This window comes from Cyanistes caeruleus, chromosome 8 (genome assembly GCF_971803275.1).
Source record: "Cyanistes caeruleus chromosome 8, bCyaCae1.hap1.1, whole genome shotgun sequence".
NCBI lineage: Eukaryota > Metazoa > Chordata > Aves > Passeriformes > Paridae > Cyanistes > Cyanistes caeruleus.
In genome coordinates, this window is record NC_141708.1 from 6,425,763 (window position 1) to 6,451,896 (window position 26,134).

A 26,134-nucleotide genomic window follows, 5' to 3' on the forward strand; every position below is an offset into this window, starting at 1 on the left:
GAATCCTGTTCATGGGGAATCCGGCCCGAGCTGCTCCCCGCGGGCTCTGCGGAGCCTGCCGCTAATTAGGGGGGACCGCTAATTGCCGCCGAGCCCTCGCAGGTAACAGCGCGGTCCGTCGGAGGAGGAAGGCAAATAAACAGCGTTTAAACACGACAAAGAGAGGGTTCCAAAGGCCCCCGGCCTCACGCCGGTGCAGTGGCAAAGACAGAGCTGCGTGGGTGCGGGCTTGGGCCGCGGGGGCAGCGCAAATCCCAGCGCTGGGAAACAACCCCGGCTGGGAGCCGCCGGCTTGGTCCGAGGGGAAAGGGTTAAAAATCCAAGGCCGGAGGGGTCAGAGCCTGGCAGCGGAGGGTGGGGACCCGGCCCTCGGAGCCAGCGGCAGCAGAGGGGACCCCGGGCTGAGGGGCCGGGGGAGGCGAGGGGCGGGATGCGCTGACCTTGGCCGGCAGCCAGAGCAGAGGACAGCTGGAGGTGAGACAGACACACGGAGCAGAGGACAGATGGAGATGAGACAGACACACAGAGCAGAGCGCTGGAGGAGGGACCCGCACGAGCCCGGCCGCTCGGATCCGCGGGGCAGCGCTGCGAGGAGCCCCGGGGTGCGGGGGGTCCCCGCTGGTCCTGCAGCCCCCCGAGCAGCCCGGGGGCCAAACCCCCTCCAGGAACCGAGGGCCGCTCGTCCCCCGGAGGAAGAGCCGGTCCCCGGCAGCCGTCCCCCAGCTTTCCTTCAAAAAAGCCGTAAAATTCCGTCCGAGTTTGCAATTCGCCACCCGAAATCCACGCTCCCTCCCCCGCCCCTCTCAGTTATTTAATATAAAATGTATTTTTGAACGCCCGCTCGGATAGCATCTCGCCAATATTTATATTTCCACGTTGCCTGGCATCCACTGTCCCACATTAGACTCTGCCTCTCTCTCCCTCTCTCTAATCCTGCCACTTTAAATAGATGAATTAATAAAGCAAATGAGGGTCTAATAAGCTGACTGTCCTGCCTATTGAGGCAGGGGGAGAGAGACTAGAAAGTGCGCCAAATTTGTTTGCAGTGGATCAAGGCTAGCCGCCTTTGCTTCACTTTCTTTATCTTAATTCCGACTTGAAAAGATATAATTATCTAGTTTGAACAGAGCTGCTATCAAATCCTTCTCTAGGCAAGGCAGGGGAGAGCTGGAGTGGATTGCAGTGTTCTGAGCCGCTTGGTGCAGCCGGAGATAGGGAGTAATGAAGTTGTGGAGTCCTGAGATACAAAGGGCATTAACCTCATTAGCATGAAACCTTTTCTTCTAACCATTGTGGGACCCTTTCAGACTCCTAATCCCCCCTATTTTCAAAGCTGGGTTTGTAATAAAGCTTTTAGGGTTTTTTTCAAAGCTAATGGCATTCTCTGAAGATTTTATTGCTGTTACGCTACATAGGACGCTTAATTTTTTTCCCCCTCTCTCTCTCTCTCTTCCCTCACGATTTAAGAAAAAAAAAAAAAAGAAAAAAAAAAGAAAAAAAAAGAGGGGTGGTGGAAGAAGTATATGGTTCCTGCAGAAATCAGACTTTTATCAAGATGGGAAACAATTTCTAGAAAGACCCAAGTCTGCTGTTCGGCCGCAATCCGTTTAATGTTTGCCCATTTGCCCGGGTTTGAAGTGGAGAGCAAGGCAGCTTGGGCGAGTTCAGGGGAAATGTGCGTCCTGTGCTTTCCAGATCTGCATCATCAGCTGTTCGAGGAGGGAAGAAACGCCACGAGTTTACCTTGAGAATAACTCTACTAAATAATTAGCCTAGGTTTAAATGGAAGGGACTGCATTGCGACATGCATCCTAACCCTGACTGGGCCTCTCTCATATTTGTAGCACAAGTGAATGGAAAGTCACCGGGATTGTATAAGAAGAGATGCTTAAAAAAAAAAAAAAATCAGATTTTTTTAAAAAAAATTAAATTTACATAGTACCCGATAGAGCCAACACGTGCACAGAATGTCTAATCTTAACTTTTCAAGGCAGTATGTTTAACAAAGCTCGTATTTTTGCGATGCATTGTAACTTCGCCTTATCACAGTGTAAAGGGTAGTCAGATTGTCCTAAATTATGTCCAACTAGCCCCCCTGGATCCACGGATTAAGAGATTAAAGGAGACCACTGGGCAATGCCTCCTCTTTCCCCTTCATATTCCTGGTATGATAATTGCCTAAACTGATTTGCACTTTCACAAAAGCTTGCAGGATTCTTTGTAGCTCGAACAGAGCAGACGAGGTTTCTCTATCAATGGAAATAAAACTGATTAATGCAGTCTATCAGGCTAAGGAGCAAATGAAGCATGAAAAAACAACTGTGTACCCCCAGAAAACCAGCTAGTTTCCTCAAGGACCCAGAGCAACATTTTTTTTTATTTTTTTTTTTTTTCCCCCTTTCCTTTCCCCCTCGTCTTTAATGTCAGAGTTTTACTCAGTGCCCAGGATCGCTCCCTGAGAGCGGCAGCAGCTGGGGCGCAGCCTCTGCTCCCAGGACCTGTTCCTCATCGCTCCCACCTGCACCGGGGATAGAAAAGATAAGGAAAAACACTCACCCAAAAAAAAAAAATTAAAAAAAAAAAAAAAATCCTCTCTCGCTAAATAAAACACATCTTTTTTGCCGAGGAAAGCCTCTCTCAGTTTCACCATCACGAACCGGTCCGCGCTTCAATTTCTAACCAGGGAAGGGGCTGGGTTTCGCCTTGAGGTTTTTTGTTTGGTCGGTTTGGTTCTGTTTCGTAGATTTTAGGTATTTATATACAGCAAGTGCGCCTCTGCGGCTTATTTTTAGAGGTCTATTTAGCAGCCAGCGAATACATTAAGAAAATGTGCCTATGGCCGCAGGAATGCGCGGCGCGGCCGCGGGGGTTCAGCAGCTAAAAACAAGGTGTGGGGGGGAAACCATCGGTTTCCGAGAAATTTGGAGGTGAAGGGGGAAAAGATATTGCTTAAAAAATTAGGGCATATTGATAAATCTTTATTGACAAAATATTGACAATGACATACTTCTTGGAAGTATATAGTGTGTTAGAATTCTAACAAATTAAACACAAAACACAAAAATATTTACATTCTGGTATAGGAGACATGAAGGAAACATTTGTCACTTTTTTTTTTTTTTTTTTTTTTTTAGTAGCTCTATGATCTTGGAATATTATAAGGTCAGTGCTTGAAAATTGACCCAATGAAAATGGCCATTAGGAAGGAAAAAAAAAAAAAAAAAAAAAAAAAATCAATCCGCGATTTTAAATCCCTTTTCTCTGGATCCTCCCAGCCTAGAAAGTGTCCCCAACGCCAAAAGTGGTCGCTGGGTTTGCGTTTTGTTAATCTTAAAAAAAAAAAAAGTAATCACCATCCGGTTTTGCAATGGGGATACAGTTAGGGGGGGGTGGGGGGGGTGGAGATAATTTAATTCCATTTGATTTTTTTTTTTTTTTTTTTTTTCAGCAAAAGTTATGACCAACCCCAACCTCCCCCGCCCCCCCCCGCCTTTCCCTCCCGTCCCTCCCCTCCCCACCGTGTTTGTCCATCCGGAAGGAACACTATGCTTTGTTACTGCTACTTCATTTAGCTTTCACAAACACTTTGACGCCAGAAGTTATCATAAAATGTTTACAGACTGCACATTTCTTGTAAAATAAAATTAAAAAGCACACAGAACCTGTCTTAAAGGGGAAAAAAATTACAATTCATTTCTGTCTTTAGGAACCGGAGTAATTTTTTTCCTTTTTTTTAGGTTTTTTTTTTCTTTTTTTTTTTTCCCCAGACGGCTTTACACATGCAATTCAAGTTTCTGAAACAGGTGTGGGTTTTGGCTGCTTATGGAAATTTCTCTTTCAAAGACGGAAAAAACCGTGAAGTGCAAAATGTCCCGTAAGGTGTTAATTTTCTGGTTTGGTTGGGGGCTTTTTTTGCTTCAATTTTTTTTTTTTTTTCCTTTTTATGATTTTTTTTTTTTATATATATTTTTAATTTTTTTTTTTTTAAAGTACGTTTTTAAAAGTGGACTGCGATAAACGGAATACCTGTCAATCACCTCGTCCCGGTGTTTTGGCTTGGATTGACAGATCCCCTTTGCCAGAGCGGTGCCGGCAGTGGCACAGTTCGGAGCCCTCGCTCGCTCCCAGCTCCCTCCCAGGCAGGAATGGAGATCTCCGTGTCCTTCCCCGCACCGCGGGGGTGGCGGGTGAGCCTTTAACACTTTCTCTTGGTGGGGCGCTGGCTTTAAAAAGTCCAAAAGTGCCAGTTTTTAATCGTCCGACGTGACGTCGATTTCCTCTGGACTGGCTTGTTTGGTGGCGATTCTCCACCGGTTAATGTGATGAGTCCCTTTTTTCTTCTGTTGTGAGTCCGAGCCTTCCTCTTCCAACTTTTGCCGCTTGAACTTTGTCCGTCTGTTCTGAAACCATACTTTTACCTGCGGGAGGAAAGGCACCGGGGGTTAGTCCCACGCCTGCCCGGCCGCCGGTGATGCCCCGGAGCAGGGAGATGCTCCAGCCCCGGCCCGTTCTGTGCCCCACGGCCCTGCCAGCCCCGGCTCTGTCCTCAGCGTGTCCCCTCTGCTCCGTGTCCCGCTGCCACCCTGGCCGGAGCCGTGTCCCCTCTGCTCCGTGTCCTGTGCGGGAAGGGCACGCTCGGGCTGTCGCAGGCTCCCGGGCTGTCGCAGGCTCCCGGGCTGTCGCAGGCTCCCGGGCTGTCGCAGGCTCCCGCAGACCCCCGGCTGCTCCCGGGGATGCTCCGTGCGCGCACCCGGAGCCTCCGCGGGCGCGCAGCCCCGAGCAGCCCCCGGGCAGCCCTGGCGGGGCCGGGCAGAGCGGAGCTCGCCCGTGGGCTCCCAGCTCCATGGCCCCGCCGCTCGGAGCGGCTCCGGTTCCCCGCTCCTTCCCACGGCCCCCAGCCCCGGGAGCTCGGGCCGGGGCTCTGCCCGGCAGAGCAAAGCAAAGACTGGGCCTCGTCCGTTCTAACGGGGCGGGGGGTGGACGCACGGGATTATTATTATTTTTTTTTTTCCTCGTGGAAAAGCGAATAAAATGTACAAAAATGCCCCGAATAGAAAAACGTCGGTCCCTGTCCCCAGCATCTCCCCGGGACGCGCCGTCCAGGAGCGATCGCAGCGCGGTGGAACCGGGCAGCGGCATCATAAATATCGCTCTGATTTTGTTCAGCGCCGCGTTCATCTGACTGAACCAGCCGGCAGCTGACTTCAGTGCTTTAATTACAGATAGTATTGATCTGGGAGCTATCTCCAGGGCTGGCCACACTCCTTGTAGCGTCCAAAGGTAAACTTTTTTTTTTTTTTTAAAGCAGTTTAAACTCTGGTTCTGTCTGAAAGTGCCTGATAAAGGCCTCAGCAAGGGGGGGAAAGGGAACTGGAGCATTTTAATAAGCTGGTTTAACCCGCTTCGCTGCCTCTTCAGAACAGAGACCTGACTGGCCGGACACACATCTCTGCTGCATTTTCATATTCTCCAAAAGTCCCCCATTAAAAAGCTGAGCGGGGAACAAGGGGTGAGTTTAATTTGCTTTTAGTTTGCTAATTGAAGGGGAGGACGGTTCATTTCTGCACGCTGATCTCCCAAAAGGGAGCTCATTTGTAGGGGACTGGGGGTTTGACATCCGGACAAAAGACCCCAACCAGCTTCGGAATCAAGCAGCACAAAGACCACCTTAAATACAGCTTTCCAGTAGAAATAAGCCTGTGACCGGTCCCTTGTTCGGGGAACCTCATAAAAGTGGCGATCCCTTTTTATTGTTTTGTTAGGGAGACATTTTAAAACAAAAGCTCCAACCTCTTTATTGCTTCCCCCACGAAAAGGAGTTAAGAAAAAAAAAAAAAAGTGTTACAACTTAATCCGCCCAGAGAACGCTGTGTTTACTGGGAACTTTGAACTAGGCTGCGGCTGGGTATTTTGGGCTTTTTTTTTTTTTTTTTTTTTTTTTTTTCGTACAGTGCCACATACTGTAGCAGAGACAATCCCCATCTGGAACCCTCTCTCCACGAGTCTCCTGGAAGGGCACAAAACAAAAGCCCGACACAACAACAAAAACAACAACAACAACAACAACCAGCAGCAATCCTCCAAACTCCAGCCTTTCTTCCGGCGGGGAGGAAACCGCGTGAGAAGCGCCCTGGCAGCGGGCCCTGCTCCCCCGGCCGGCGGGGAGAGGCTGCGCCCGGCCCCGGCTGCCCGGCCCCGGCTGCCCGGCCCCGGTACCTGCCCAGACCCTCGGCCCGGCACGACCGTGGCAGAAACACCTCCGAGAGTCCCACCGGAGAGCCCGAAACAGCCTCCGCTGCGGTTCTGGCCCGCAGCCAGTTGGCGGGGTGGGGGGGAGGGGGGTGGAAAGGGGTAAGGGGGGGATTTCTTGTGAATAATTTCTCTGCTTCTATTTTTCATCTTTCTGCCCTCCTGAACCGGCTCATCACATCCCCTCTGCCGGCTAGAAACGAGCGAAAATTCATACAAGAAACACTTTTTCTGCTGTAGGGTCTAAAGGGGAGGTTCTCCCCCTGTAACCCCGCATTTGCTTTGGTGGCTTTTCCCCTAACATCGAACCCCTCGTTGAGGGTCGGCCTGGCCCCGCAGCCAAACGCCCGGACCTCATCCCGCAGCTCTCGCTCGGGAGCTCCAGCCGGGGCTGCCCGGGGACCCCAAATCGCTCCCCGAGAGCTGCGGCTCCCCACGCCCGGCCGAGGCACCGCCACCCCCGGCACGAGCCGTGGCATCCCGAACGGGAAAAGGATTTTAATTCTCTCAGGCGAGGGGAGATCCCTCTATCCGCCGCAGCCGTTCGGAACCGGAGGCCTAAACACCCCTAGAATTTGTCCCTATCATTGCCCGATGCCGGCCCGGCCGGGTGGGTTTTCCCAAGGAGATGCTTTCGCTTTCCCGACTGCCCCATCCCTGCTGCCCCCTTACCTGAGTTTCCGTGAGGCTGAGGCTGTGTGCCAGCTGCTTTCTCTCCGCTCCTACTACATAATGGTTCTTCTCAAAGGCATGTTCCAGTCTCAGTAATTGGGATGGGGAGAAAGCTGTACGGATCCGTTTGGGTTTCCTGGCCAGTGCATTGTGCAATAGGAAGCTCTCCGGGCTGGTTTCATTCCCTGGGAAACAGGGTAAAACAGATTAGTTAGACACCTTCCCCAAACGCACTCGACAGCACTTTTTAGTGCAAGAATTTTTGTCCCCCACCATTACCCTCGGGATAAATCCAACTCTAGCCTCTTTTTTTATTATTTTTCACGTCCTTTTTTGCACTGAATTTTTCTTTGATAAACATTTGGAGGGGAAGAATAAATAGGCAGAGGGAGGAAAAGACTGGTAGAAATTAAAATGCCAAAACACAACCTGGCGAGAACTACAGAAAAGAAAGAAGAAAATAAAAGAATTGGCCAGAGCACGGCTGCGGTGTGTGCAGCTACACCTCACGGCTGCCCCCTCGACCACCGGAGCCTCACGTCTTTCCCTGTTTGTTTGTTATTTCCACCTTCCCTCGGCGGCCGGCTGGGCAGCGGCTCTCGGGGTGCACCGAGCCCCGAGACCCACCGGGCTCCGGGAGCCGCTCCCCCGGCCTGCCTCGGCTTCCCTCGGCCAAAACTCCGGCCGGAGCCTTTCTCCCTCCGCTTCCCTCGGTTCTATGGGTGTGGAGATAGTGGAGTGCCGCCGCCTTCCCGGCCCACTCACCCTCCCCGCTGCCTCGGCGGAGCTGCGAACCGGCGTGGAAATAAAGAACCAAACTCTGAGGAGGCCACAGAGCGGCCATCCCATCCCATCCTATCCCATCCTATCCTATCCCATCCCATCCTATCCTATCCCATCCCATCCTATCCTATCCCATCCCATCCCATCCCATCCCATTGCTGCCGGCCTGCGGGAGCCGGGGCTCTTGGGTGGGCATTTCCCCCTGGGCTGTCCCTGGGCCGCTTCTCCGGGCTGGCCCTTCCAAGGTGCAAGCGGCACCGAGGGGCTCTCTCTGCAAGTGCTTTAAAAATCGTTGTTGGAGGAGGGTGTGTTTGAAATCAGGCTGTGGCTCAACACCAGGACATTTCCGCCTTTCATCTACCCCTCGTTACCAATCGCTTGGTGCCTGCGACAAATAATTTGGTGAGCGAAACCTGTAATTTTATTCTGAAAGGGTAATAATCCATTTTGTGTCTCAGACCGCCTGGCTTCGGAGAGAGCGGCTCCTTTTGCAACCCGGCTGCAGCGGCCCGGCTGTGGAAGGCCGGAGAAAATGCAACATGCAGGTGGTTTGTTTTCGTTTCGAGTTAATAAATAAATATACAAGGGAAAAAAAATAATAATAAAAAAAAGGCAGATGGATCCCTGCGAGAGGAGGCTGATTTGTTTTGTTTGTTTGTTTGTTGGTTTGCCTATAACGAAAGCGGCAGAGGCTGGACCCATTACAGGAGAGATCGGCTCACCCTTAGGAGAAGACGCTGCCGGTTCCAAAGGGTTAAACAAGGGGGATTTTATTGATTGTCCGCCATTGGATTCGGTTATTTCCCTTCAGCCGGTTGGTAATCGCTTGGCATTCGGAGCCCCTCGCGGACCGCTCTGTCGGGATCTCCCTCCGTGCCCCTTTCCTGGAGCTGCATTCATTCCTCACACACACTCCCCTCCTCCTTTCTCCGGGCTTCGCTTCGTTTCTTCCCCTCCAGCAAAAGCAGCGGCCGGACTCGGGGCTTGCAGCGGCCCCGCAGCTCGGCCCCGGCAGCCGGGCGGGCACCGCCGCCCTCCCGGGGAACCCCAGCCTCGCCCCCTCTCCATCCCCCTGCCGCTTCCTTCGGGGGCTCCTCTCTGGTTCTTAACACACCGCAACAAAAACTATCCACCTTTTCGTCTGCTTTTAATGGGGCAAGAAAGCTGACGAAGTCCCAGCCGGCCTTGCCTTCCCGCTTGCCCCTCTCTTCCCGGGAAACCAAAACAAACCGGGAAAAGCAGCAAAACAATACCGAGCCCGAGCCCCTCGGCTCTGACAGCTCTTCCAAGTTTGTCGGGGTGGAAGACAGGGACAAAAGAGGCCGGGCCCGGCCGAGCCGAGCCTCCCGCTCCGGGCAAGGGCCGCCCGCCCACCCCCAAGAGCCGCACGGCGGGGACCGGCCCGGGGCCGCCGCAGGACGCGGGGCTGCATCGGAAGGAGAAGAAAAGTTGCACGTACCTTGGAACCTGTGGCCCAGATACCGGTAGCGGTGTATTAGCCACGGGTAGAAGGTGGAGGGGTCCCTTTGCTGCGAGGCGAAGAGCGGGTGCGTGGAGTGCGAAGCAGGCAGCGGGTGGGCGGCCAGGGCGTGAGGAGGGGGCACGGGATGGACCGGCACGGCCGGGTTCGGCGGGTGGGAGACGGCCTCTGCAAAGACCAAGTCCGGGTTGGAGTAGACCCCCCTGCCAGTGGAGTGGAAGCCGTTGAGAAAAGGGTTCATCGGGCTGGAATTGGCATAGCTGAGCGCCGCCGGCCGGATAGGATCCTCGGAGCGAGACGCGGGCAAGGGGCTGTCTTTGGCCACCAGCGACTCGATGGTGAAACAGCGCTTGGGTGTGGGCTGAAACATGCTGCCGCGACGAGAGTCCCCGACCCAATCTCTGCCCGTCTCTCTCTGGTGCGCGGGAGACGATCCGGGGAAGTTTGCAGCAGGGAGTGACTTGAGGAGGGATAGATACACACATAAATAGACAGGGGCTGGAGGAAAAGGAGGCAGCGGCAGCCAGCGGTACCCAAAAGGGAGACACACACACGCACCACGCACACACTCGCACAAAAAAAAAAAAAGTTGCTGGGAGAAGTTTCCCTCCTGCAAGGAAAAGGCGGTCGCGCCCCCCCCTCCCCCCCTAAGTCCAAAGACAATCCATGGATGTGATCGGCCCCTTCACAAGTTGTGCAAACGATTTGTTAGTTCATGAGCCTAATTAGTGCTGGGATCACATAAACAGCTTCCTCTGAAGCCTGGTAAATGGCTTGATGATTGGTCGCTATTACTCGCCTTGAGGTTGAAGGGGGAGACTCTTTAAAGTGCGTCAGAGGGGAGGCGAGAGCCGGGCAGCGCCATCGGGAGGGATGGAGCCGCGGATCGGAGTGCGGCGGGAGCGCGCCCGGCAGCGCGGGGGGAGCGCGCAGCGCCGCGCAGCCTCCCCCTCCCGGCTCCGCGCCCCTCCGCGGCCGCGCTGCCCTCCCTCCCCTGCCGCCGCTCGGCGACCAAGGTAGGCGGACGGGGGCCGGGGGGGGCTCAGCGGAACGGGGGATGGGGGGCCCTGCATCTCCTCGGGTGGGGGCAGGGGGGAGTCGGGCTGTTCTCCCAGCGCGACACCCCTGTCCCTGCCACCTCTCGGGTGCTCTCAGCCCGGCGAGGTTACCTTGATCCCCGGGGCGTCGGGGAGAGATGCCCCGCTCGGGAAAGATTTCGTCCCGGTGAGAGAACGGGTCGTCGTCCTCCTCCGAACTTATTTATTTCCCCTTGGCTCCTCGGCGCTGGCCGCAGCGCGCGGTGCGGAGCACAAAGCGGGGCAGCCGCATCCTGCAAAGCGGGGACACGCCGGGCTCTCGCAGACGGGACAGGGGATCAAGTCTCCGGTTCCAGCCTTGTCCGCATTTTCGCGTTTACCTTTGGGTCCGGAGATGATTTTAGGGCTGAGTTCTCCTCCTCCCATTGGCTGGAGCGGCAGAATAATTATGATCACATCCTAATACTCTTGGCTGGTGCTTACTGTTTATTGGTAGTTAAGGATCTATTATCTATTCATCAGCCTCCCATTTTTGCCAATTACATTCTTCTAAAGTGAAGTACCAGCAGGTATTTTGCACATTTACAATTAATGATAAAAAAATCTGGCGTACTTTAAATCTATTACGCCGCTGTGTAATTTATCTTAAAGATGCGGAATTGCTAATGTAAATTAATGTTTCTGTTGAACCAAGGGATGGGGGGGAGTCCTAAAACCAGCCTAGCGTTTCTTTCCTTCGTTCCCGGAGCTTGTTTTCTATTTTCTTTCCACTTTATACACTGAAAACCCGTTACTTCACTGCATTAAATTATGCTAAAAAACAAATCGCCGTCTAAACGGTTGTTTCCAGTAAAGGGCGAGATGAATTCTATTCTCCTTCCCCACTCTCTGCTAAAAGCATCTATTCCAAACTTGCCGATATTTTTAACACAATACCAAATCGACGGGCTAAATATAAGTGACAAACCAGTGTTGGGCACGCAAAGATGCGGCTGTTCTTGCGCCTTTGTTTGAGGCCGTGTTTCCCTTTGTGTACCCCGCGCTGCGTGCACTTTGTGGAGGGAGAAGTTCACTTTCTGTAGGAAATGTAAATCTGATCTCCAGGCGTGGGGCACGTACAGACATCCACAGCCACACGTGTGAGCGCAGAGCGGAGTGAGCTTTGCACGGTGGAACTCAAATCTTTGGGCACATTTTGCTGCGAGGTGCCATTCTCCCGGCTCTCACACGTTTGGGAAAACCTTTCCTGCCCGAAGACACCACAGTGCAGGGCTGCGGCATTCCACTCAATGGAGAGAAGGGTTTCCCTTCAGCCCCACTCGCGTCCCTCGTGAATCGCGAGTGGCTGAACTTTTAAAGTTCCCTCACCCCTTCTCCGTGCAACTTTTTTCCCCTTAAGCGGCAGTCATTACTTCTCTTCTCGAAAAGGCAGGGGTTTACAGACACGAGCAAGGATGAGAAAGTGCCCTAAATAGGATGGGTATTTGATGTGCTGTTTTCGGTTGGGGTCTTGGTTCCAGAGCACTGAAAATAAAAAAAAAAAAAAAAAAAAAGAAAAAAAAGTAAGAAAAAGAAAAAAAAAAAAAGAAAAAAAAAAAGAGAGAGAAAGAAACTTCTCCTAGGAAGAACAGTGTTCTACATCTGCATATTTACACTTCTCCGGGACTGAAGAATGAATCTGAATTGGAAAAACTTCAACTCCTTTTTCTTTGCCTTTTTTTTTTTTTTTTTTTTTTTTTTTTTTTTTTTCTTTCCAGACATCCTGACATAATCACGGGGCTCCTTTGAAAACTGCATCGAGTAATTTAGCACTTGGGGAGGGAGGAATTATATCCGTTTGAAAAGAAACCTCACACACGCAGAACTTCCAAAACGATCGATAAATTTCCCTCGACCTTCTTTACCGCCCGGGAAATATCCTCTAGCCTAAAATCCCTTTCCGAAGGGGGGTCCCCTTGTTTTGGAGCTGAACGGAGGAGGCTAGGCTTGCAGCGCGGAGCTCTCCACGGCCAAGTCCGATTTTTTTCGGGAAAAGCGAGTGATGTCGGCCGCAGCACCCTGGAGGTCCGAGCCCTGCTCGCTCTCTGTGCTCCGTCCACCCGCACACAGATCTGTGTGCATGTCGTGTGTGTGTGCGGGGACACATCCAGGCACACGAACAGCAAGCAGAGCCTGGAGAACACAAGCTTTCCCTGGGTTTTGTCAGATATAAAACAGGCCGGGGACAGTGAGAACAAAAACCAAAAGGACTCGGGATGGGATTTCCCAGAATTTTCCTCTTCTCCCTAAATTATTGTATGATTCTCGCACTCGCCGCCGTGGTCATTTATGGTGGGCGCCTCCCGAGCAGCCCCGGCCTCTGCGGAGCTGAGCCCGGCCTGCCCCGGGAACACCTCCCGAAGCCTCTCTCTTCAACTTTTCCTTCCCAAGGTCTCGACAGGCTGCTCTCGCTGTCCTCTTGGCGTCTACATGGAGAAAATCTGGCAGGGGCTCCCTTCCCAGCAATCCCCGAAGCGCTCCGAGCGCACCGAGAGGCAGCAGGAGGGGTGCGCTGCGCTCGCAGCCAAATGACATGGCTGGCCTCAAAGGCACCAGCTCCGCATTTCCAAACTAACACTCATCTTTTAACAGACGAGCCAAGAAGAAATTGCGAGGAAGGTGTCAGATGCGGGGATCTCGGGGTAAGCCGGTTATTCGTGGGCTAAACCAGGCTGAAGTTTCGCGGGTATGGGGGTGGCAGTGAGGGAAGTTTCAGCCTTCCTTTAACTTTCTTTTCCGGATGGTATCTGTCCCCTTTCTCCCCGTGTCCCAGACATTCATGCACACAGCAGGGAGGAGAGGTGACCTAGGCAGGTCGTGTCCGGCCTGAGTTAAAGGAGAGGGTGAAAAGCCTGATAGAATTTTTTTTTCTGGACACCCTAAACCCTACTCAGTATGGCTAAGCCTCCGAGTCCTCCGCAAAAGCGCAGTGCTCGGCAGGAGAGCCGGGCCGGGCTGGGCTGCGGGAGAGGCCGGGCTCGGGCTCCACCGAGCAGGTGGATTCTGCTCGCAGCCAGAGCCACGCGTGCACAGGGCCTTGCTCCCCACTCACCCTGGGTTCCCGGACACACGGGATGCTTTCCGTGGACCTCCCCATCGAGGAGATCAGCTCTGAAAACCTCACCCCTCTATTTCGGTCCCGCACAGCCAGGCCAGCCCTGGAGCCGCCGGGATTCCGTCTCAGCGGCAGAGGACCGGGACCGAGACCGGGACCGGGACCGGGACCAGGAAAAGGCCTTGCTGCCCGGTTCCTCTCACTGACCCGGGAACAGCAGTCGGGCAGGATTGCTTTAGTTTTTGTCTTTCCGGCGCTAATTCAGGGCCCCGTCGCCTCTCGCTCCCGAAGCAGCGCCACTTGCGCTCCGCACAGCCCGGCCCCGCCGTGGTTCCGCGGAGCTGTTTTCATCCCGGGGCTGTCGGTTCCGCCGTTCCGATACCTTGTCACTAACACGGGACATCCGTAACCCCCGCCTTTCCACGCGAATCCCGCACCCACCCGTGCCAGAGCCTTTAAACAGCAACACGTGGGGGGGAAGCGGAGGGAAATCCCCGCAGCGGCAGGGCGCGGTGAGCAGCGCGGTTCCCCGAGCTCAGTGCGGCCGGGCCGGGCCGCTGGGAGCGGTCCCGGTGCCGCCGTTCCCGAGGGGCCCGGGCCCGGTGCCGCCCGCCGCGCGGGGCCGCGCATCCGCGGGCGCGCATCCGCGGGCGCGCATCCGCGGGCGCGCATCCCCGGGCGCGCATCCCCGGGCGCGCATCCGCGGGCCGGCAGCGCCTCCTGGCGGCCGCTGGCAGCGGATCCCGGGCGGACCCTCCCGCTCCCGAGCTCTCCGGTCCCGGCGAAAATCCGCCAGGAGCATTAAGGCCGCTTAATGTGTCTATTAATAAAGGTAATCAAGGCCTAAAGGGCTTTTTTTTTGTTTTGTTTTATATTTTTTCTGTTTTGCGGGGCGCAGCGTGCCCACGCGTGTGTGTTCACACACGTCCACGCACTCCAAACTCCCCTCGGTGAACTGGCAGAGCGCTTGATTGGAATTACCCAGCGAGGGACCAGCACGTCTGGAATCTGTCCTCCCGGGACAGCCACCGGAATAGCTGGATCCAAATACTGCATCCAGCCCCTGCCTGAACTTATTTTTGCACTTCCACCAAAATCTTGGCTTGTGCCACGCCGCGTAGTGCGGCTTCTCGTGCGTGATGCGATCCAGGCGAGAGGGCTTTGGAAAGGCGCCTGTCCTTCCTGCCCCCCTGACCTGCGGGCTCTATCCCGGAGGAAAAGGTCCTGCGGGGATTCCGTGGGCTCGGAAGCGCTGGGGAGTTACAGCCAGCTTCCAGCTCTTGAATGCTGAATTCACGGCAGAGACACGGGCTGTGCCCGGCACCGGCTACCCGGGCTAGCCGAAACCGTGTGGGTTTCTGAGCACCCGTGCCAGCCACGGGGACTCTTCCTTGACGAGAGTTCGTCAGACTCATAAAAAAAAAAAATAAATAAGAAAAAAAAAAGCGGAGGCAGAGATGCGGGCCAGGCAGGGACTGCAGGTGTCCGAGCTCAGGACATCCCGTGGGAAAGCGCTCGTCTCGTATGGGAACGAAAAGGTGTCCAAGCCTCCACTGATGTGGAGGTTGCGTGGGAAGAACGCGCGGGAGATGCTCTTGACCTGGTGCTTGTTTGTCTTAGTGGAATACGATGCATACCAAGACAGAAACTCGGTGTCCGCGACATGAACCCCCTCTCTGCACCTGGGCGGGGACATTCCTGCCCCGAGCGGCCGGGGGGACACTGCCCTGTGCGAGCATTGCAGTGCCTGGCATTCCCGGCTCCTCTCCTTCCCCAGCCCGGCTCAGAACACAGCGTTCCTCATCCGTGCCCTGCTGCTCCTGTGCAGGCTCCGTCCTGCCCGGGGCCCCGCAGCTCCCGCAGCCCCAGCAGCGGCCGAGGGGAGGCCGAGACTTGGGGAGAGATCCCGCCCGGGGAGGAGGCTGTAGTTACAAACTTTCCTAAACTTCCCTCTAGACCGAGCAGCGGTCCGTACAGGGGATGGGGAAGAAGTGCGGAGAAGCAAACTAAACCATGTCTTCAAAAGTAAAAGTTTTGTTTTAAGGGGAAACAGAAAATCACTATCTAATTTACCACGAGTTCTGTTCGTCACTTTTTAGTACTACTGAGATATTTTTAGTTTCTCGTTCAGACATTCGATTTTGTGAATTATTCCATTTTAACTTGCTCCTAGAGAGCCCGATCTAGCGGACCCGCCTAAATTTACTTTGCATTTCACGAAGAGTTTTTCTAGGCAACGGAGAGAAGGTCGCCTCTATTTTCCGGTGCATCTTGACCTGGCTTGGGGAAAGCCTGGAAGAAAGTTAGCTCTACTGGGGCTCAGCTCCTTCTCCTCCCTTGGTCGGCTCGGGGTTATTTAGGTATTTTTTTTGAAGTTTTGTTGTTTCGTTTTGTTTTGTTTTATTTTATTTTTAATTTTGTGTGTGTACGCGTGCCCACTCTTGTCCATCCTTAGGGGAAATTCGAGTTTGCAAAAGGGCAGAGGGTTTTTCAGAGTGATTCTCTCTGCACCCCCCCACAAGCCGCTCCATCCACCAGAGTTATCTTTCTCCTGGTCACCCGCCTGAGGCACAAAGTGTTCGCAGGAGAGAAAGGGACAAATCAACTCACAAATAACTCTCCAAAGCTCCTAAAACGTAGCGACTAAATATTAGCACATCAAAATGTCATTGAGGACACTAATTAATACGTATTTCATTTTAAAACATGCATTTTTTTCGAGGACCTCAAGTACATAATTGCTTGTAGCGGCATCCTGGAATACCAATATAAGTATCCAGCTTTGAAACGCATAACCTCACTGAATTCCTTCATTTGCTAATGTGTTCCCAAATATTCAAGCTCACAGAGATGTGCGCGCTGGGGAAGTCATACAGAGTGTAATAAAACAGAACTCCTAAAGCAAAATTAGCGGTTTCTCTGGAAGTTCCAGGCCCCCGAAGCCCGGGGTTGTTTTTTTTTTTGTTTTTTTTAACATGCATAATATATGTCAAACATAGGCATGAGGGCTTTTGCTCAAACTCTGTGCGTGATTCCATCGGGTTGCCATTCCGTTACCTTGCTTCCATCCAACAACTTTTTTCCATAGATTAGCTCCAAAATAAGAGTGCTTTTACAAATTATTTTTTTGTCTTTCTTTCCTTCCTGAAACGGAAACAAAATAGGGAAAAGGCTCTTTTCGGAGTTTTAGCAAACTTCACCTCGGTGCAGTGCACAGATGAGGGAATACCTGGGCAGAAGTGCTGCCTTTCCCCGCGTCGCTTCGCTGGCCGTTCCCCTGGGATAGTGCGGGTCACTCATCGCTTGTCCGGCTCTTCTCGCCCCAAGAGCACCGCAGAGGTCAGGCGGCTGCGGGGAGTCCCCGCTCGGCTCCCGCCTGCGCCGCGGGCGGACACCGGCCGTGCTGCTCGGCCAAGCCCTTCACAGCCGCCTCATCTCTCCGTCAGCATCCAGACACGGCGCTCGGGGTCAGGGCCGGGCTGGGATAGCCAGGAGCACAGCAGCCTGCCCGGGCAGGGCTTGGCCCCGAGCCGGAGCCGGCGGGGCACGGAGCGAGCCCGGGGAGCTGCGGCGGCCCCGGGTCCCCGCTCCTCTCTCCCACCGTGCAGGCGGCAGGGGTAGCAGCCGGGAATCGCAAGTGACCCTCTCTCCTGACTCCTGCCAGGTCTGCGCTGTTTGATGCTGCGATCCAACGAAGCCTGAACTTGAGCGATAATTTTCTCCATATGGGCGAGAGAGCGCGCACACGGCGGTTCTCTCCACAAATCACCTACCTCCAATTGCTCTTCACTTTCCACAAACAGTTACAGGGGGAATAAATAAAAAAAATAAAATAAAAAAAAAGGAAAGCAAAAAAAAAAAAAAAAAAAAAAAGAAAAGAAAAAAGAGAGAGATGTTATGGTAAAGAAAGTGGTTTTTGACCGCAGGTCGGAAAATGCAACCGGTGCCGGCGAGGGGCGGGCGCTGCTGCCCGCAGGCTCCGTCCGAGAGCCGCGGGTGTCCCGGAGAGGGAGTGCTGAAGGATGCTAAAGGATGGGGGAGGCAGAGCAGGAGCCTGGACCTCCTGGTGGGAAGAAGTGCGTGCGGCTGCGAGGGGTCTGCTCCGCAGGCAGCGCCGATGCAGAGCCTCGCTGCTGGAAATGTGCTCTGCAGCTTCCCTGCTCCCCAGCGCAGCCAAGGCAAGGACAGCGCTGCCCGCAGCTCCCGCAGCTCCTGCAGCTCCTGCAGCTCCCGCAGCTCCCGCAGCTCCCGCAGCTCCCGCAGCTCCCGCAGCTCCCGGCACGGGCAGGGCGGGCAGCGGGGACACCTCGGAGGGGAAGGGAAGGGCAGGGTGGTGGCGAAGGGAGCCGGGGGCAGGAGAAAGGCCGGCTGCTCTCCGCTTCCCATCTCCCCGGGAGGTGAGCAGGGGTGGCTTGTTCTCCCCTTTCGCTGTGTTTCAGGAGAAGGGAGAGAGGAAGGAAGGGATAAGCTTGCGCAGGGTTTGGGATAGGCTGCAGCCGGGCCGCGGTTTGACATTGCAGAGAGGAGCCGAGGGGAAGCACCACGCGACCCTTCGGGGGCAGCGGGGACCCTCGGCGTCAGTGTCATGTATTTGATGTATGTTTTAAGGTTTCGCTAGCAGGTTTATTTGTGGTTCGCTCCTTCCGGCCCGACGAACAACCCCACGCACCCACAGGCGAGGATGCTGCCGGAGGTGGCAGATGGTACCCGTGTCACCACGGGCCCGAGCTGCTCCGCCGAGCGATCTGCCCGGCTTAGGGCTCCTCCTTGCAAACGAGCAAACACCATGTGTTTGTTTGTTTGTTTATTTGATTGTTTGCAAGAGTTGAGCTGTTTTCCTGCTCGCAATTTGACCGTGGGCAGAGAAAGCCGCTCCCGGCGATCGCCACCGTGATGTTGAGTCAAGGAAATACTACAGGTGTTAGTGCGGTGTTCGGGAATTAATTCTCCTTCCTTTCCCCCTCCTCCTTCCCCGAGTTATTCCTTAGCCTACCCAGATAGCTGGGAAAGGGTCCCATATACCCCGGAGCTGTAAATTGAGCGCTGAAATACTTGATCTCACTGATCTTTGGAGAATTAAACCTGGCCTCATTTTACAGGAGGAAGCGAAGTCAATCTCCGAGGTTTTGCGAAGAAAGGCTGTTATTTCCTAGAGGATAGGCGTTTAAGTTGTTAAATATTAGTTTTTAATTACCTATTGTTCTTTTAAAAAATAATATTTATACTTGGGTCCGTGAAGGTATTCAATTGAATTTTCAAGCCATCAGCTAACCATTCTTTACACGCCTGACGGAAAATAGCCCATTGTACCAGCCCCCGGCTATGTTTCATCAGCAGACGCCGCTTCAAGTGTTCCCCATTGTCCCCCGAGCCCCCAGCGAGGCCGCCGGGCAGCACCGGGCCCGGGGCTTCAGAGCGGGCTGCAGCGGTGACCTGGGGGTCATCTCTGTCCCAAAGCTCAGCTGGGGGCGGCAGGGAGCAGGACACGCTCCGGCACAGCCGGGCAAAGCCATAGAGCCAAGAGAATAAAGAGCAGAACTAGTGATAACGAATAAAAATTCGGGGTTAAGCGTCCCCCGCAGGTCCCCGAGGCTAAATGCATTTCCCGGCCCTCCGGACACCCCACGACGGGGACTTGGTGGCAGGGTGGGTGAGGATGCTCCAGCCCCTGTGGGACATCGTGTGCGGCCCAGCCCGGCTGCGGGGCCGGGGGTGCGTGAGCACATCTGACCGCACATCTGGAGTGGGGAACGACCCCCTGTTCCCCGCAGAGCCTCCCCCTCCTCTCCCCACCCCATCAGCTCCGTCCGGAGCACAGGAGCACCGTGCTCGGCCGTTTGCAAACACCTGCGGCAGGAGGCTTTGATCACAAGTGGCCGTGCTGCAAATTTACGCGATTTGGGCTCCTTCGGCCTCATCATCTCCCTCTGCAGAGCCCCAGAGCCGCGGGAAGGGGGAACTCGGGGTGTCCTGCAGCAGGGCAGGGGCTCCGGCCGTACCACGCTTCAAACAGCGCCGCAGGCACCGCGCACTGAAATCGCCTGGCTCGCCAGTCAAGTCTGTGGTTTGGAGAAGTGAGGTACTTATTTCGGTGTGGAAATATTTCTGGTCTCCATAAACTCGCGGAGTGGACTAAAACGAGCACATGCGGTTCAGCATCTGTTTAGCTGGACGCATCTCACAGACGAGTATTGACTTTTCACCTCCCGATCCTAAATGGGAAATAAAAAGAGATTGGTGTCCTCTATTGTGTTTGCAATTGCCTATCCCAGGATTAAAGAGATCTCCATTTTACTGGCTGTCTTTCATTTAACTGTTTGGAGACCAGAGATGGAAAATATTTGCCGAGAAGAAAAGAATAGCTGCATGGGATCATTTGCAATTCAGTGTGAAAATATTCTACCAAACCCATTTCTATCCCAGTGCAGTTGCAAAAATAAATAATAATAAAAAAAAAAAATAAAAAAATAGGGCACAGCCGTCAACAGCCCATTCCACTCTGCTGGACAGCACGGAAAGTTTTAGGCAACTAAATCCCTAAAGGGAGACAGCAGCAAACAGCACAATCGTGTCTTTGACTGAACTGTGTGGCAGCTTTAATGGCTAGAACTGCTGGTATTTGCTAGCAAGTTTTGGGAAGAGGGAGATTCCCAGCTGTGGTGAAGCCTAAATGGACAGACCCCAAGAGAAGGCTCAGCTTCAGGTGGCGCCCTTGGAATTGCGGAGGAATGAGCTCAGGATAAAGGCAGAGCCGTCCAACGCAGCACGCAGGGTGTGTGCTCCACAGAAGCAAATCCAGAAACAACTGCTTTTCAAACTGATAAAGAAATGAGCATCATTTATCTTTAAATACCGTTTCATTAGCGCTGCTACCACGGGCGGGACGCTTCACATAAAAATATGCTTTGCAGAGCGTGAGCGGAGCTGGCCACCCTCGGATCGCCCCCAGAGCGGTGTTTTAGTTGGTGTGGAGAGCTCTGCCCAGCGCCAGGAGCAAATCCCTTCTCCCGGAGCTGCCCGGGCCATCGGCGGCCGGACAGTGCCCACTTGCGGCTGACCTCGCTCGGAGCAGAAGATGGAAAGTCCCGGAGGGACAGGAAATTCTTTGGAAACGCAGCGTTTGTCTTGTCCAAAACTGGTTCTTGCTTGTTTTGGACACCCCAAAATGGACAGGGAGGGAGGATGGAGGGAATTACTGGCAGATGTGTGCCCGCTCTGAGTTAGAGCTGCCCATGAACATCCAGGACATCCGTGAGTAGCATCAGCTCTCACGAACCTCATCTCTGCACTGCTCACTGCAGCCATGCACGGTTCAGTGCAATCCTGATACTTCGGCTTCTGAAAGCCTCTCTGGAGAAGGGTTTGGTTATGGATAACTCATTTGCTTCGCAATAATATTTAGTGTACCCTGTCATGGACTAAGGAGAAACCGTGCCGGGCTCTTCTTCAGCGCACAGATGATGATCCTTGGCACAGAAGTGTTGGTAAGAGGGAAAAGCAAGTGTCTGTGCCTTGAGAAAAGCCAGGAAAGAAAGAATAAGCACTACAGTAAATAATAGGTAAAAAATGGTGAAGTTGAGGACAAAAGGACACTCCTAACTCCAGTGTACTGGTTATGAACTGTTTACAGCTCTGGATAAAGCCAGTGGTAAAATGTGTCTTGGTACTCAGAGTGCAAGATTAAACAACATTACATGTTGATATAATGATTGTATTCAGTTTTCGAACAGTAGTCCTCATTTTTTTTTTTCTTTATACCCTGAAACATGTGCACTGTCTCAGAGCATTGTACTTTATCCAGTGCAGAGGCAGAGCCACCAAGAAAGTCAAAAAGCAAATCACAGGAGGAGCTGTAGAAGCAGGATGTGCAGCCACAGTGAAGGTGCTCCGTGTATTCAGTTGAGGAATCACATTGCAACACTTACTCTGTGAGCTTCTGCATCACTGTGAAAAATGCTTTGTTAATACTTCCTATAGAAAATCTCCTTCCATACTTAGAACAATTAAATAGTTACCAAGTCATCAAAAAATGGCCACGTGAGCTCTGAGGAGGGAACTTAGCACTAAACTCCTTTTCTGACCATGATGGTTTATAACCTGTATCTGCAGACAAAATGAAGAAAGAAAACTGACACCTCAGAGGAAATCAGATGATACACAGATGTATTTAGATTGGTATCTTGATTTTTCCAGCTTTTCCACCAGACGCTGATTCCTCATTTGTTATCCCTAGGCTGGAGAATCTCAGAGAAGGTGTGAGGAACTGCAGCTTCACTGTAATCAAAACCTGCCAGCAGCCAGGGAAGCTCAGTGAAGTGAATGAAAAGACAAAGTGCTTGCAGGGACACATCCACTCCGAGCTTTCCTTCCTCTTCGCTCGTATCCGACTGGAGACTGCACCTAAACCAAGGATGAGCTCCACCCTCAGCTCCAAGTGTGGGTCCTGCTCTCAGACATCTTTTGGATGCAGAGTGTCGTTATTTCCGAGCAAACTATTCCCTTAAGGCTTTCTGTTGGGCAACTTTCCTAACCCATAAACATGTCCTGCAATTCGGACCAGCAGCATTAGCAACTACCAAACAAACACATGCAACACACACAGGCAGTCAGAACAGGATAAATGACTGGTCAGGCTTCTGCTGTGCAAATACTTCCAGATAGGTAAAGCAGTGTTATGTTACCTTCAAAAAGTTCATTAAAAGCTCCTCTGGAGCTGTGTTTTTCACCCACAGCAGTCACTTTTCAGGTCACTTACCGTGTAACCTGCCAGGGATTGCTGGGCTGTATTATTTGGCATTACTGTTTGCATTACTGTTGTGCCAGGCAAGCAGACTCTGTGGCATGAGACAGAAATGCAGAACAAAATGATGGTCCCTGCCCCAGAGCACTTCCAGTCTTAATCTAAGATGTGAAAAAAGGAAGTGAAAAAATAAAAAGGAGAAGAAAACAGCAGGTGGAGACAGGGAAGGGGAAAGAAAGGATGAGACAGGACTGATTAGTGTGATACTGAGCAGCCTCAACACAACAGCTGCTATCTGGCATCAAATTCTCCACATAAGTGATGGCTGGATGGGGCCTGCAGGGAACTTGCCAGCACATTTTACCACATGAGCCATACGTTCTGTGTCACAACTGCCAAAAGCGCTTTGGGGTTGTAAGGATGGTTTGTGGTTGTGGCTTGGCAAGAAGTATAAGGAGGCAAGAGTGTGTCTTTCAACTGTACTGATATGCCAAGAATAAAGGAAAAAAATACAGGGAGGCTCTCAAGCTTGATCCTTGTGACACTATCATGAAAAGAAATGTTTATTTATAACAAGAGAGCAAATCTGTGAATCACAAAACCTAACTGGCAGCTTGCAGTGATGTGTAAGGATCAGTTTGGAAGTCTTCTTCCCTCCACTATATTCAGGCTGCAATTGCAGGCAAAGGCACCTCGTGCTGACTAGCAGCCCACACAGCGCTTGGCAAGCCTGATTTTTGAGGGAAGGCTGAGATTTGAGATCTCCTGGTTCCTGCAAGGAACTTCCAGATGTTCACAGGAGGTTGTCTCACAGTGAGGGTTGGAGCTGGACTGCCCCGGTTTTTTGGTTTGGTTTCTTTCTTTTTGCTTGTATGAATCTGGCACGATACACACCTCAGTTTGGAAACCTTGACCCATATTAGGTTACACTTCTAGTAAAAAACTCGTTCATGTCAGTTTGAAAACCACATACTTCAAAATATAATGTACTTCAACATTCTTTAGCTCCCCCCATGCCCCATGGCCTCTAATTTAGTAGGGGTTTAAGAGCATCATGTGCTTGAACTTTGAGCTGCTCCCAGGCATCTAAAAAAAGTAATTGGAGTATTTAGGCTTTAAATGGATTCTCTTTTCAATCTAAATGGTATCACACATCAGAGATGTCAGTGCGAGTGGTTAAAGAGAGATTAGAAATTCTCCTAAACAGTCTGGTAATTAAATCATTTATACATACACACATTTGTTTGAAGCAGCTCTGGCTGCCCCAGGCCCCATCTCCTCTGTGCTCACAGCACCTCAGAGTGTGGGGTTTGCAAACCCATCCTGCCCGAGGGCAGCGGGTGTCAGCCCCTCTCTCGGCTGCTCATTTGGGATTTCTCAGGACTGTTCCCTCAAGGAATACTGCTTTCTCAACAGAAACTCACAAGCCTGATGCTAGACAGCAGCTGGTGGAATTAGACACTAAAAGACCTTCAGGATTTATGCCTTCATCTTTTTATTCCTTTCATACAGTATCTAGTGCCTATCAGCCATTGCAAATAGAAATATGGTAAGTAATGGCTAAACTCTGCTTCAAGTCCAGACCTGAGAGCTGTTGTTATAATTAAGTCATGTAAGTTACTTATCTTTTCAGTTCCTTTTTTAAAGCCCGTAAGTTTTTATCTTCTCTGAAAAGAAGCACAAGCAGCAGCAGCAGCAGCAGGAATGGTCCTGCTTTCTGTGGAGCCATGGCTGGTACCACTACACAAAGGGGCTGAGGATGCTCTTGCCTCTGCCCCTTGAGTGTCCCCTGCCTCTAGACAGGTAATCACTGCAAGGGGATTGCAGAAGTTCTAGAATCACCTATTGCTCCCAAAATAGGGCACACCTAAAATAGACTTCACTGGTTATAAGTAGCCCAAATAACCTCTTTAATGTTCTTTCCTATCAGCTTTGTTTTCATTCTTTAATTTGCTTACAGAGGAGCTGATTCATGTATGTGCTCACGTTCTGTTAATTTGGAGAGCTCTGTGCTGGGACAATGCTGACACACAAACAGGGACAGGCCCTTTTCCTATTCCTTTCCTTCCAAAATGTATCAAAAATACGAAGAGACAATGCAAAAGTTTTCATATATTGTCATTGCACTCAGTCACGTGCAAGCAGCTCTTTTGCTAACTGCACCCTTCTCATTAGAGTAATTGCTACAATAACTCATCAATACACATTCTCAAACACACATGCCCAGCTATAAAAAAGGATAATGACATTTTATGGTCACCAGCAGTGAATCAAATCATATCAGCTAAACCTTAGCAAACATTTTATCTTAAAAACATGACATAATTCCTCTACTTTGTCACTATACTCATCTGGTGCCCCTCCTGAACATGCCAGAATGAGAGGATAAACCTAAACAATGACAACTCCTGGGTGGATTTTACACTGTGCAAGATCAGTTTCTTTGTGCTTGGGAAGGAGTGACTCACAGCAGCCCAGTAACCAGAGGTAACTATGCAATATATACAGTGACTCCAGCAGGTTTCCCAAGGGCACTTGTTCCACTCCCTCTTCCACAAGGCAAGGAGCAGCCACGTGTTCCTGACCACATTTCAGGTATTTCATATAAAATACAGAGGTTCACAGTTAGCTATGTCTTAGCCACCTGGGCTTGTGGCATGCACACCATCCAACAGAGAAAACGCCTACACTTTAGGTGCAGTTATAAGATCATGTTAATATTTTTTATATATCCCACTCCCTTGTCCTGAGCTTATAGCACCAAAGGAGTTGTGCCCATGGATCCCAAGACCCGAGTGGCAGGGCATGCCAAACCATCTGTCAAGTGCCTGCAGCCTTCACATTTTTCTGCTTGATTTTATCTCTCTGAAAATGCTCTTCAATTAATTGAATTACTTAGAATTATAAATCTAAGATGGAAAAAATGAAATATTAGGCAGATCTGTCTCTCCATCCTTCAAGTAATACCCATATTCACATTCTTTCCTCTTTCCAATCCCTGTTTGTTCATAATTCTGCTGGATTTCAAGCAGAGGACCTTGCATGTGGTAGCAGCACTCCACTGGTCACGGTTCAAGGCAGCTGCAGATTTCCAAATTAAATACAATGTGGAAGCCCTTAAAACAAACAGAGATGCTTGGACTTGTAACACCAGAAGTGTTTGAGATTCCTTAAATATACACAACAGCTCATTCTTTGTGCTTCCAAAGCTCGCTGGAGGAATCAGGGCTTGTCATTTAGTGGAGTAATTATAATGATTCATTATTATGATTATTAATTATAATCATATAATCACAGTAATGATTAATAATTATAGTCATTACTATTTATATTAGAAGAGATCCTAGAGCCCCAGTCAGAATAGTGGGCTCCATTGTGCTTCTTAAGGTAAGGACAGATGACTGGGGGCATCCCAAGGACGTGGGGACTGTGGTGAAGGACCCAGATCCTCCAGAGCTGAGCCTGTCTCTGCTGAGTGCAGAGTGCACAGTGTGGTGGGGCAGCACAGGGGTGTGAGCAGAGATGTGCCACCCTCTCAGGAACGGGGTGTCAAAAGGCAGGTGACACCTTGGGGAATGGCAGTGGGACAATGACAGGGGACACATGAAGTGACAGTCACAGTTTGGGGAAGGGACCTGCAGTGGCAGTGTTTGCAAAACCACTGTGTGCTCCTGTGCATGTCCTGGTGCTCCACTTTGTGACAACCTGTGCCTGGGGGAGAGGAGCTGCTGTGACGAGCACTGCCTGACTCCCGTGGTTGCCAAATCCCCAGCTCACTCAGCTCATGTGGATGCACTTCTCTAGGTGTTTTCCTGCCCTGGCTTGGGAGGGACTTGCTCCATTCTCCCTCCCCTCTCTTCTCCAGCATCCTCCTCTTGTCCACATAGAATTATGAAACTGTTTGGTTTGGAAAGGACCTTAAAGTTCATCTCATTCCTCTGCCATGGAAAGTGACACCTTCCCCTAGACCAGGTTTCTCCAAGCCCTGTCCACCCTGTCCTGGAACAATTCCAGGAATGGGGCATCTGCAGCCTCTCTGGGCAACCTGTGCCAGTGCCTCAACACCCTGACAGCAAATA

At 51.9% G+C, this 26,134-nt stretch overlaps 1 protein-coding gene and 2 long non-coding RNA genes across 7 annotated transcripts in view; 1 reads left to right on the forward strand and 2 right to left on the reverse strand.

The window, feature by feature from the left end:
• Nucleotides 1-3,334: 3,334 nt before the first annotated feature.
• Nucleotides 3,335-13,926, reverse strand: EMX2 (empty spiracles homeobox 2). Of its 3 annotated transcripts, none has more exons than XM_086901380.1 (5): nt 13,757-13,926; nt 10,354-11,745; nt 9,164-9,644; nt 6,922-7,106; nt 3,335-4,418 (listed from the first exon to the last, which is right to left on the reverse strand). In XM_086901380.1, the coding sequence occupies exons 3-5, from the start codon at nt 9,552-9,554 to the stop codon at nt 4,251-4,253; spliced, it is 744 nt and encodes a 247-aa protein (XP_086757506.1). In that variant the 5' UTR covers nt 9,555-9,644; nt 10,354-11,745; nt 13,757-13,926; the 3' UTR covers nt 3,335-4,250. The 3 variants fall into 3 exon arrangements, with proteins under 3 accessions (XP_086757506.1, XP_086757507.1, XP_086757508.1); XM_086901381.1 differs by lacking the exon at nt 13,757-13,926 and adding an exon at nt 8,427-8,441 and having other exon boundaries at nt 10,354-10,434; XM_086901382.1 differs by lacking the exons at nt 6,922-7,106; nt 10,354-11,745; nt 13,757-13,926 and having other exon boundaries at nt 3,611-4,418; nt 9,164-9,975.
• The window catches only part of LOC111931349 (uncharacterized), a 72,230-nt gene continuing 56,155 nt past the window's right edge, over nt 10,060-26,134 (forward strand). Inside the window, exon 1 of one of the 3 annotated variants that reach the window (XR_015290311.1) lies at nt 10,060-10,200. This is a non-coding gene — a long non-coding RNA (uncharacterized LOC111931349). Of the gene's footprint in view, nt 10,201-12,014; nt 12,903-26,134 lie in introns of those variants that run through there. The other 2 variants (XR_015290309.1, XR_015290312.1) reach the window with 2 other exon arrangements.
• On the reverse strand, nt 18,107-20,238 carry LOC147651849 (uncharacterized). Its single transcript, XR_015290314.1, has 2 exons — nt 20,169-20,238; nt 18,107-19,527 (listed from the first exon to the last, which is right to left on the reverse strand). It is a non-coding gene; the product is annotated as an uncharacterized LOC147651849 (long non-coding RNA).

What these genes read in the sequence shown, in the direction of transcription:
- EMX2 (XM_086901381.1), bottom strand. Translation starts at nt 9,554, where the DNA reads ATGTTTCAGCCCACACCCAAGCGCTGTTTCACCATCGAGTCGCTGGTG. An exon ending in TCAGCCTCACGGAAACTCAG is followed by an intron (nt 4,419 to 6,921) that starts GTAAGGGGGCAG and finishes TTCCTCCCGCAG; the next exon opens with GTAAAAGTATGGTTTCAGAA.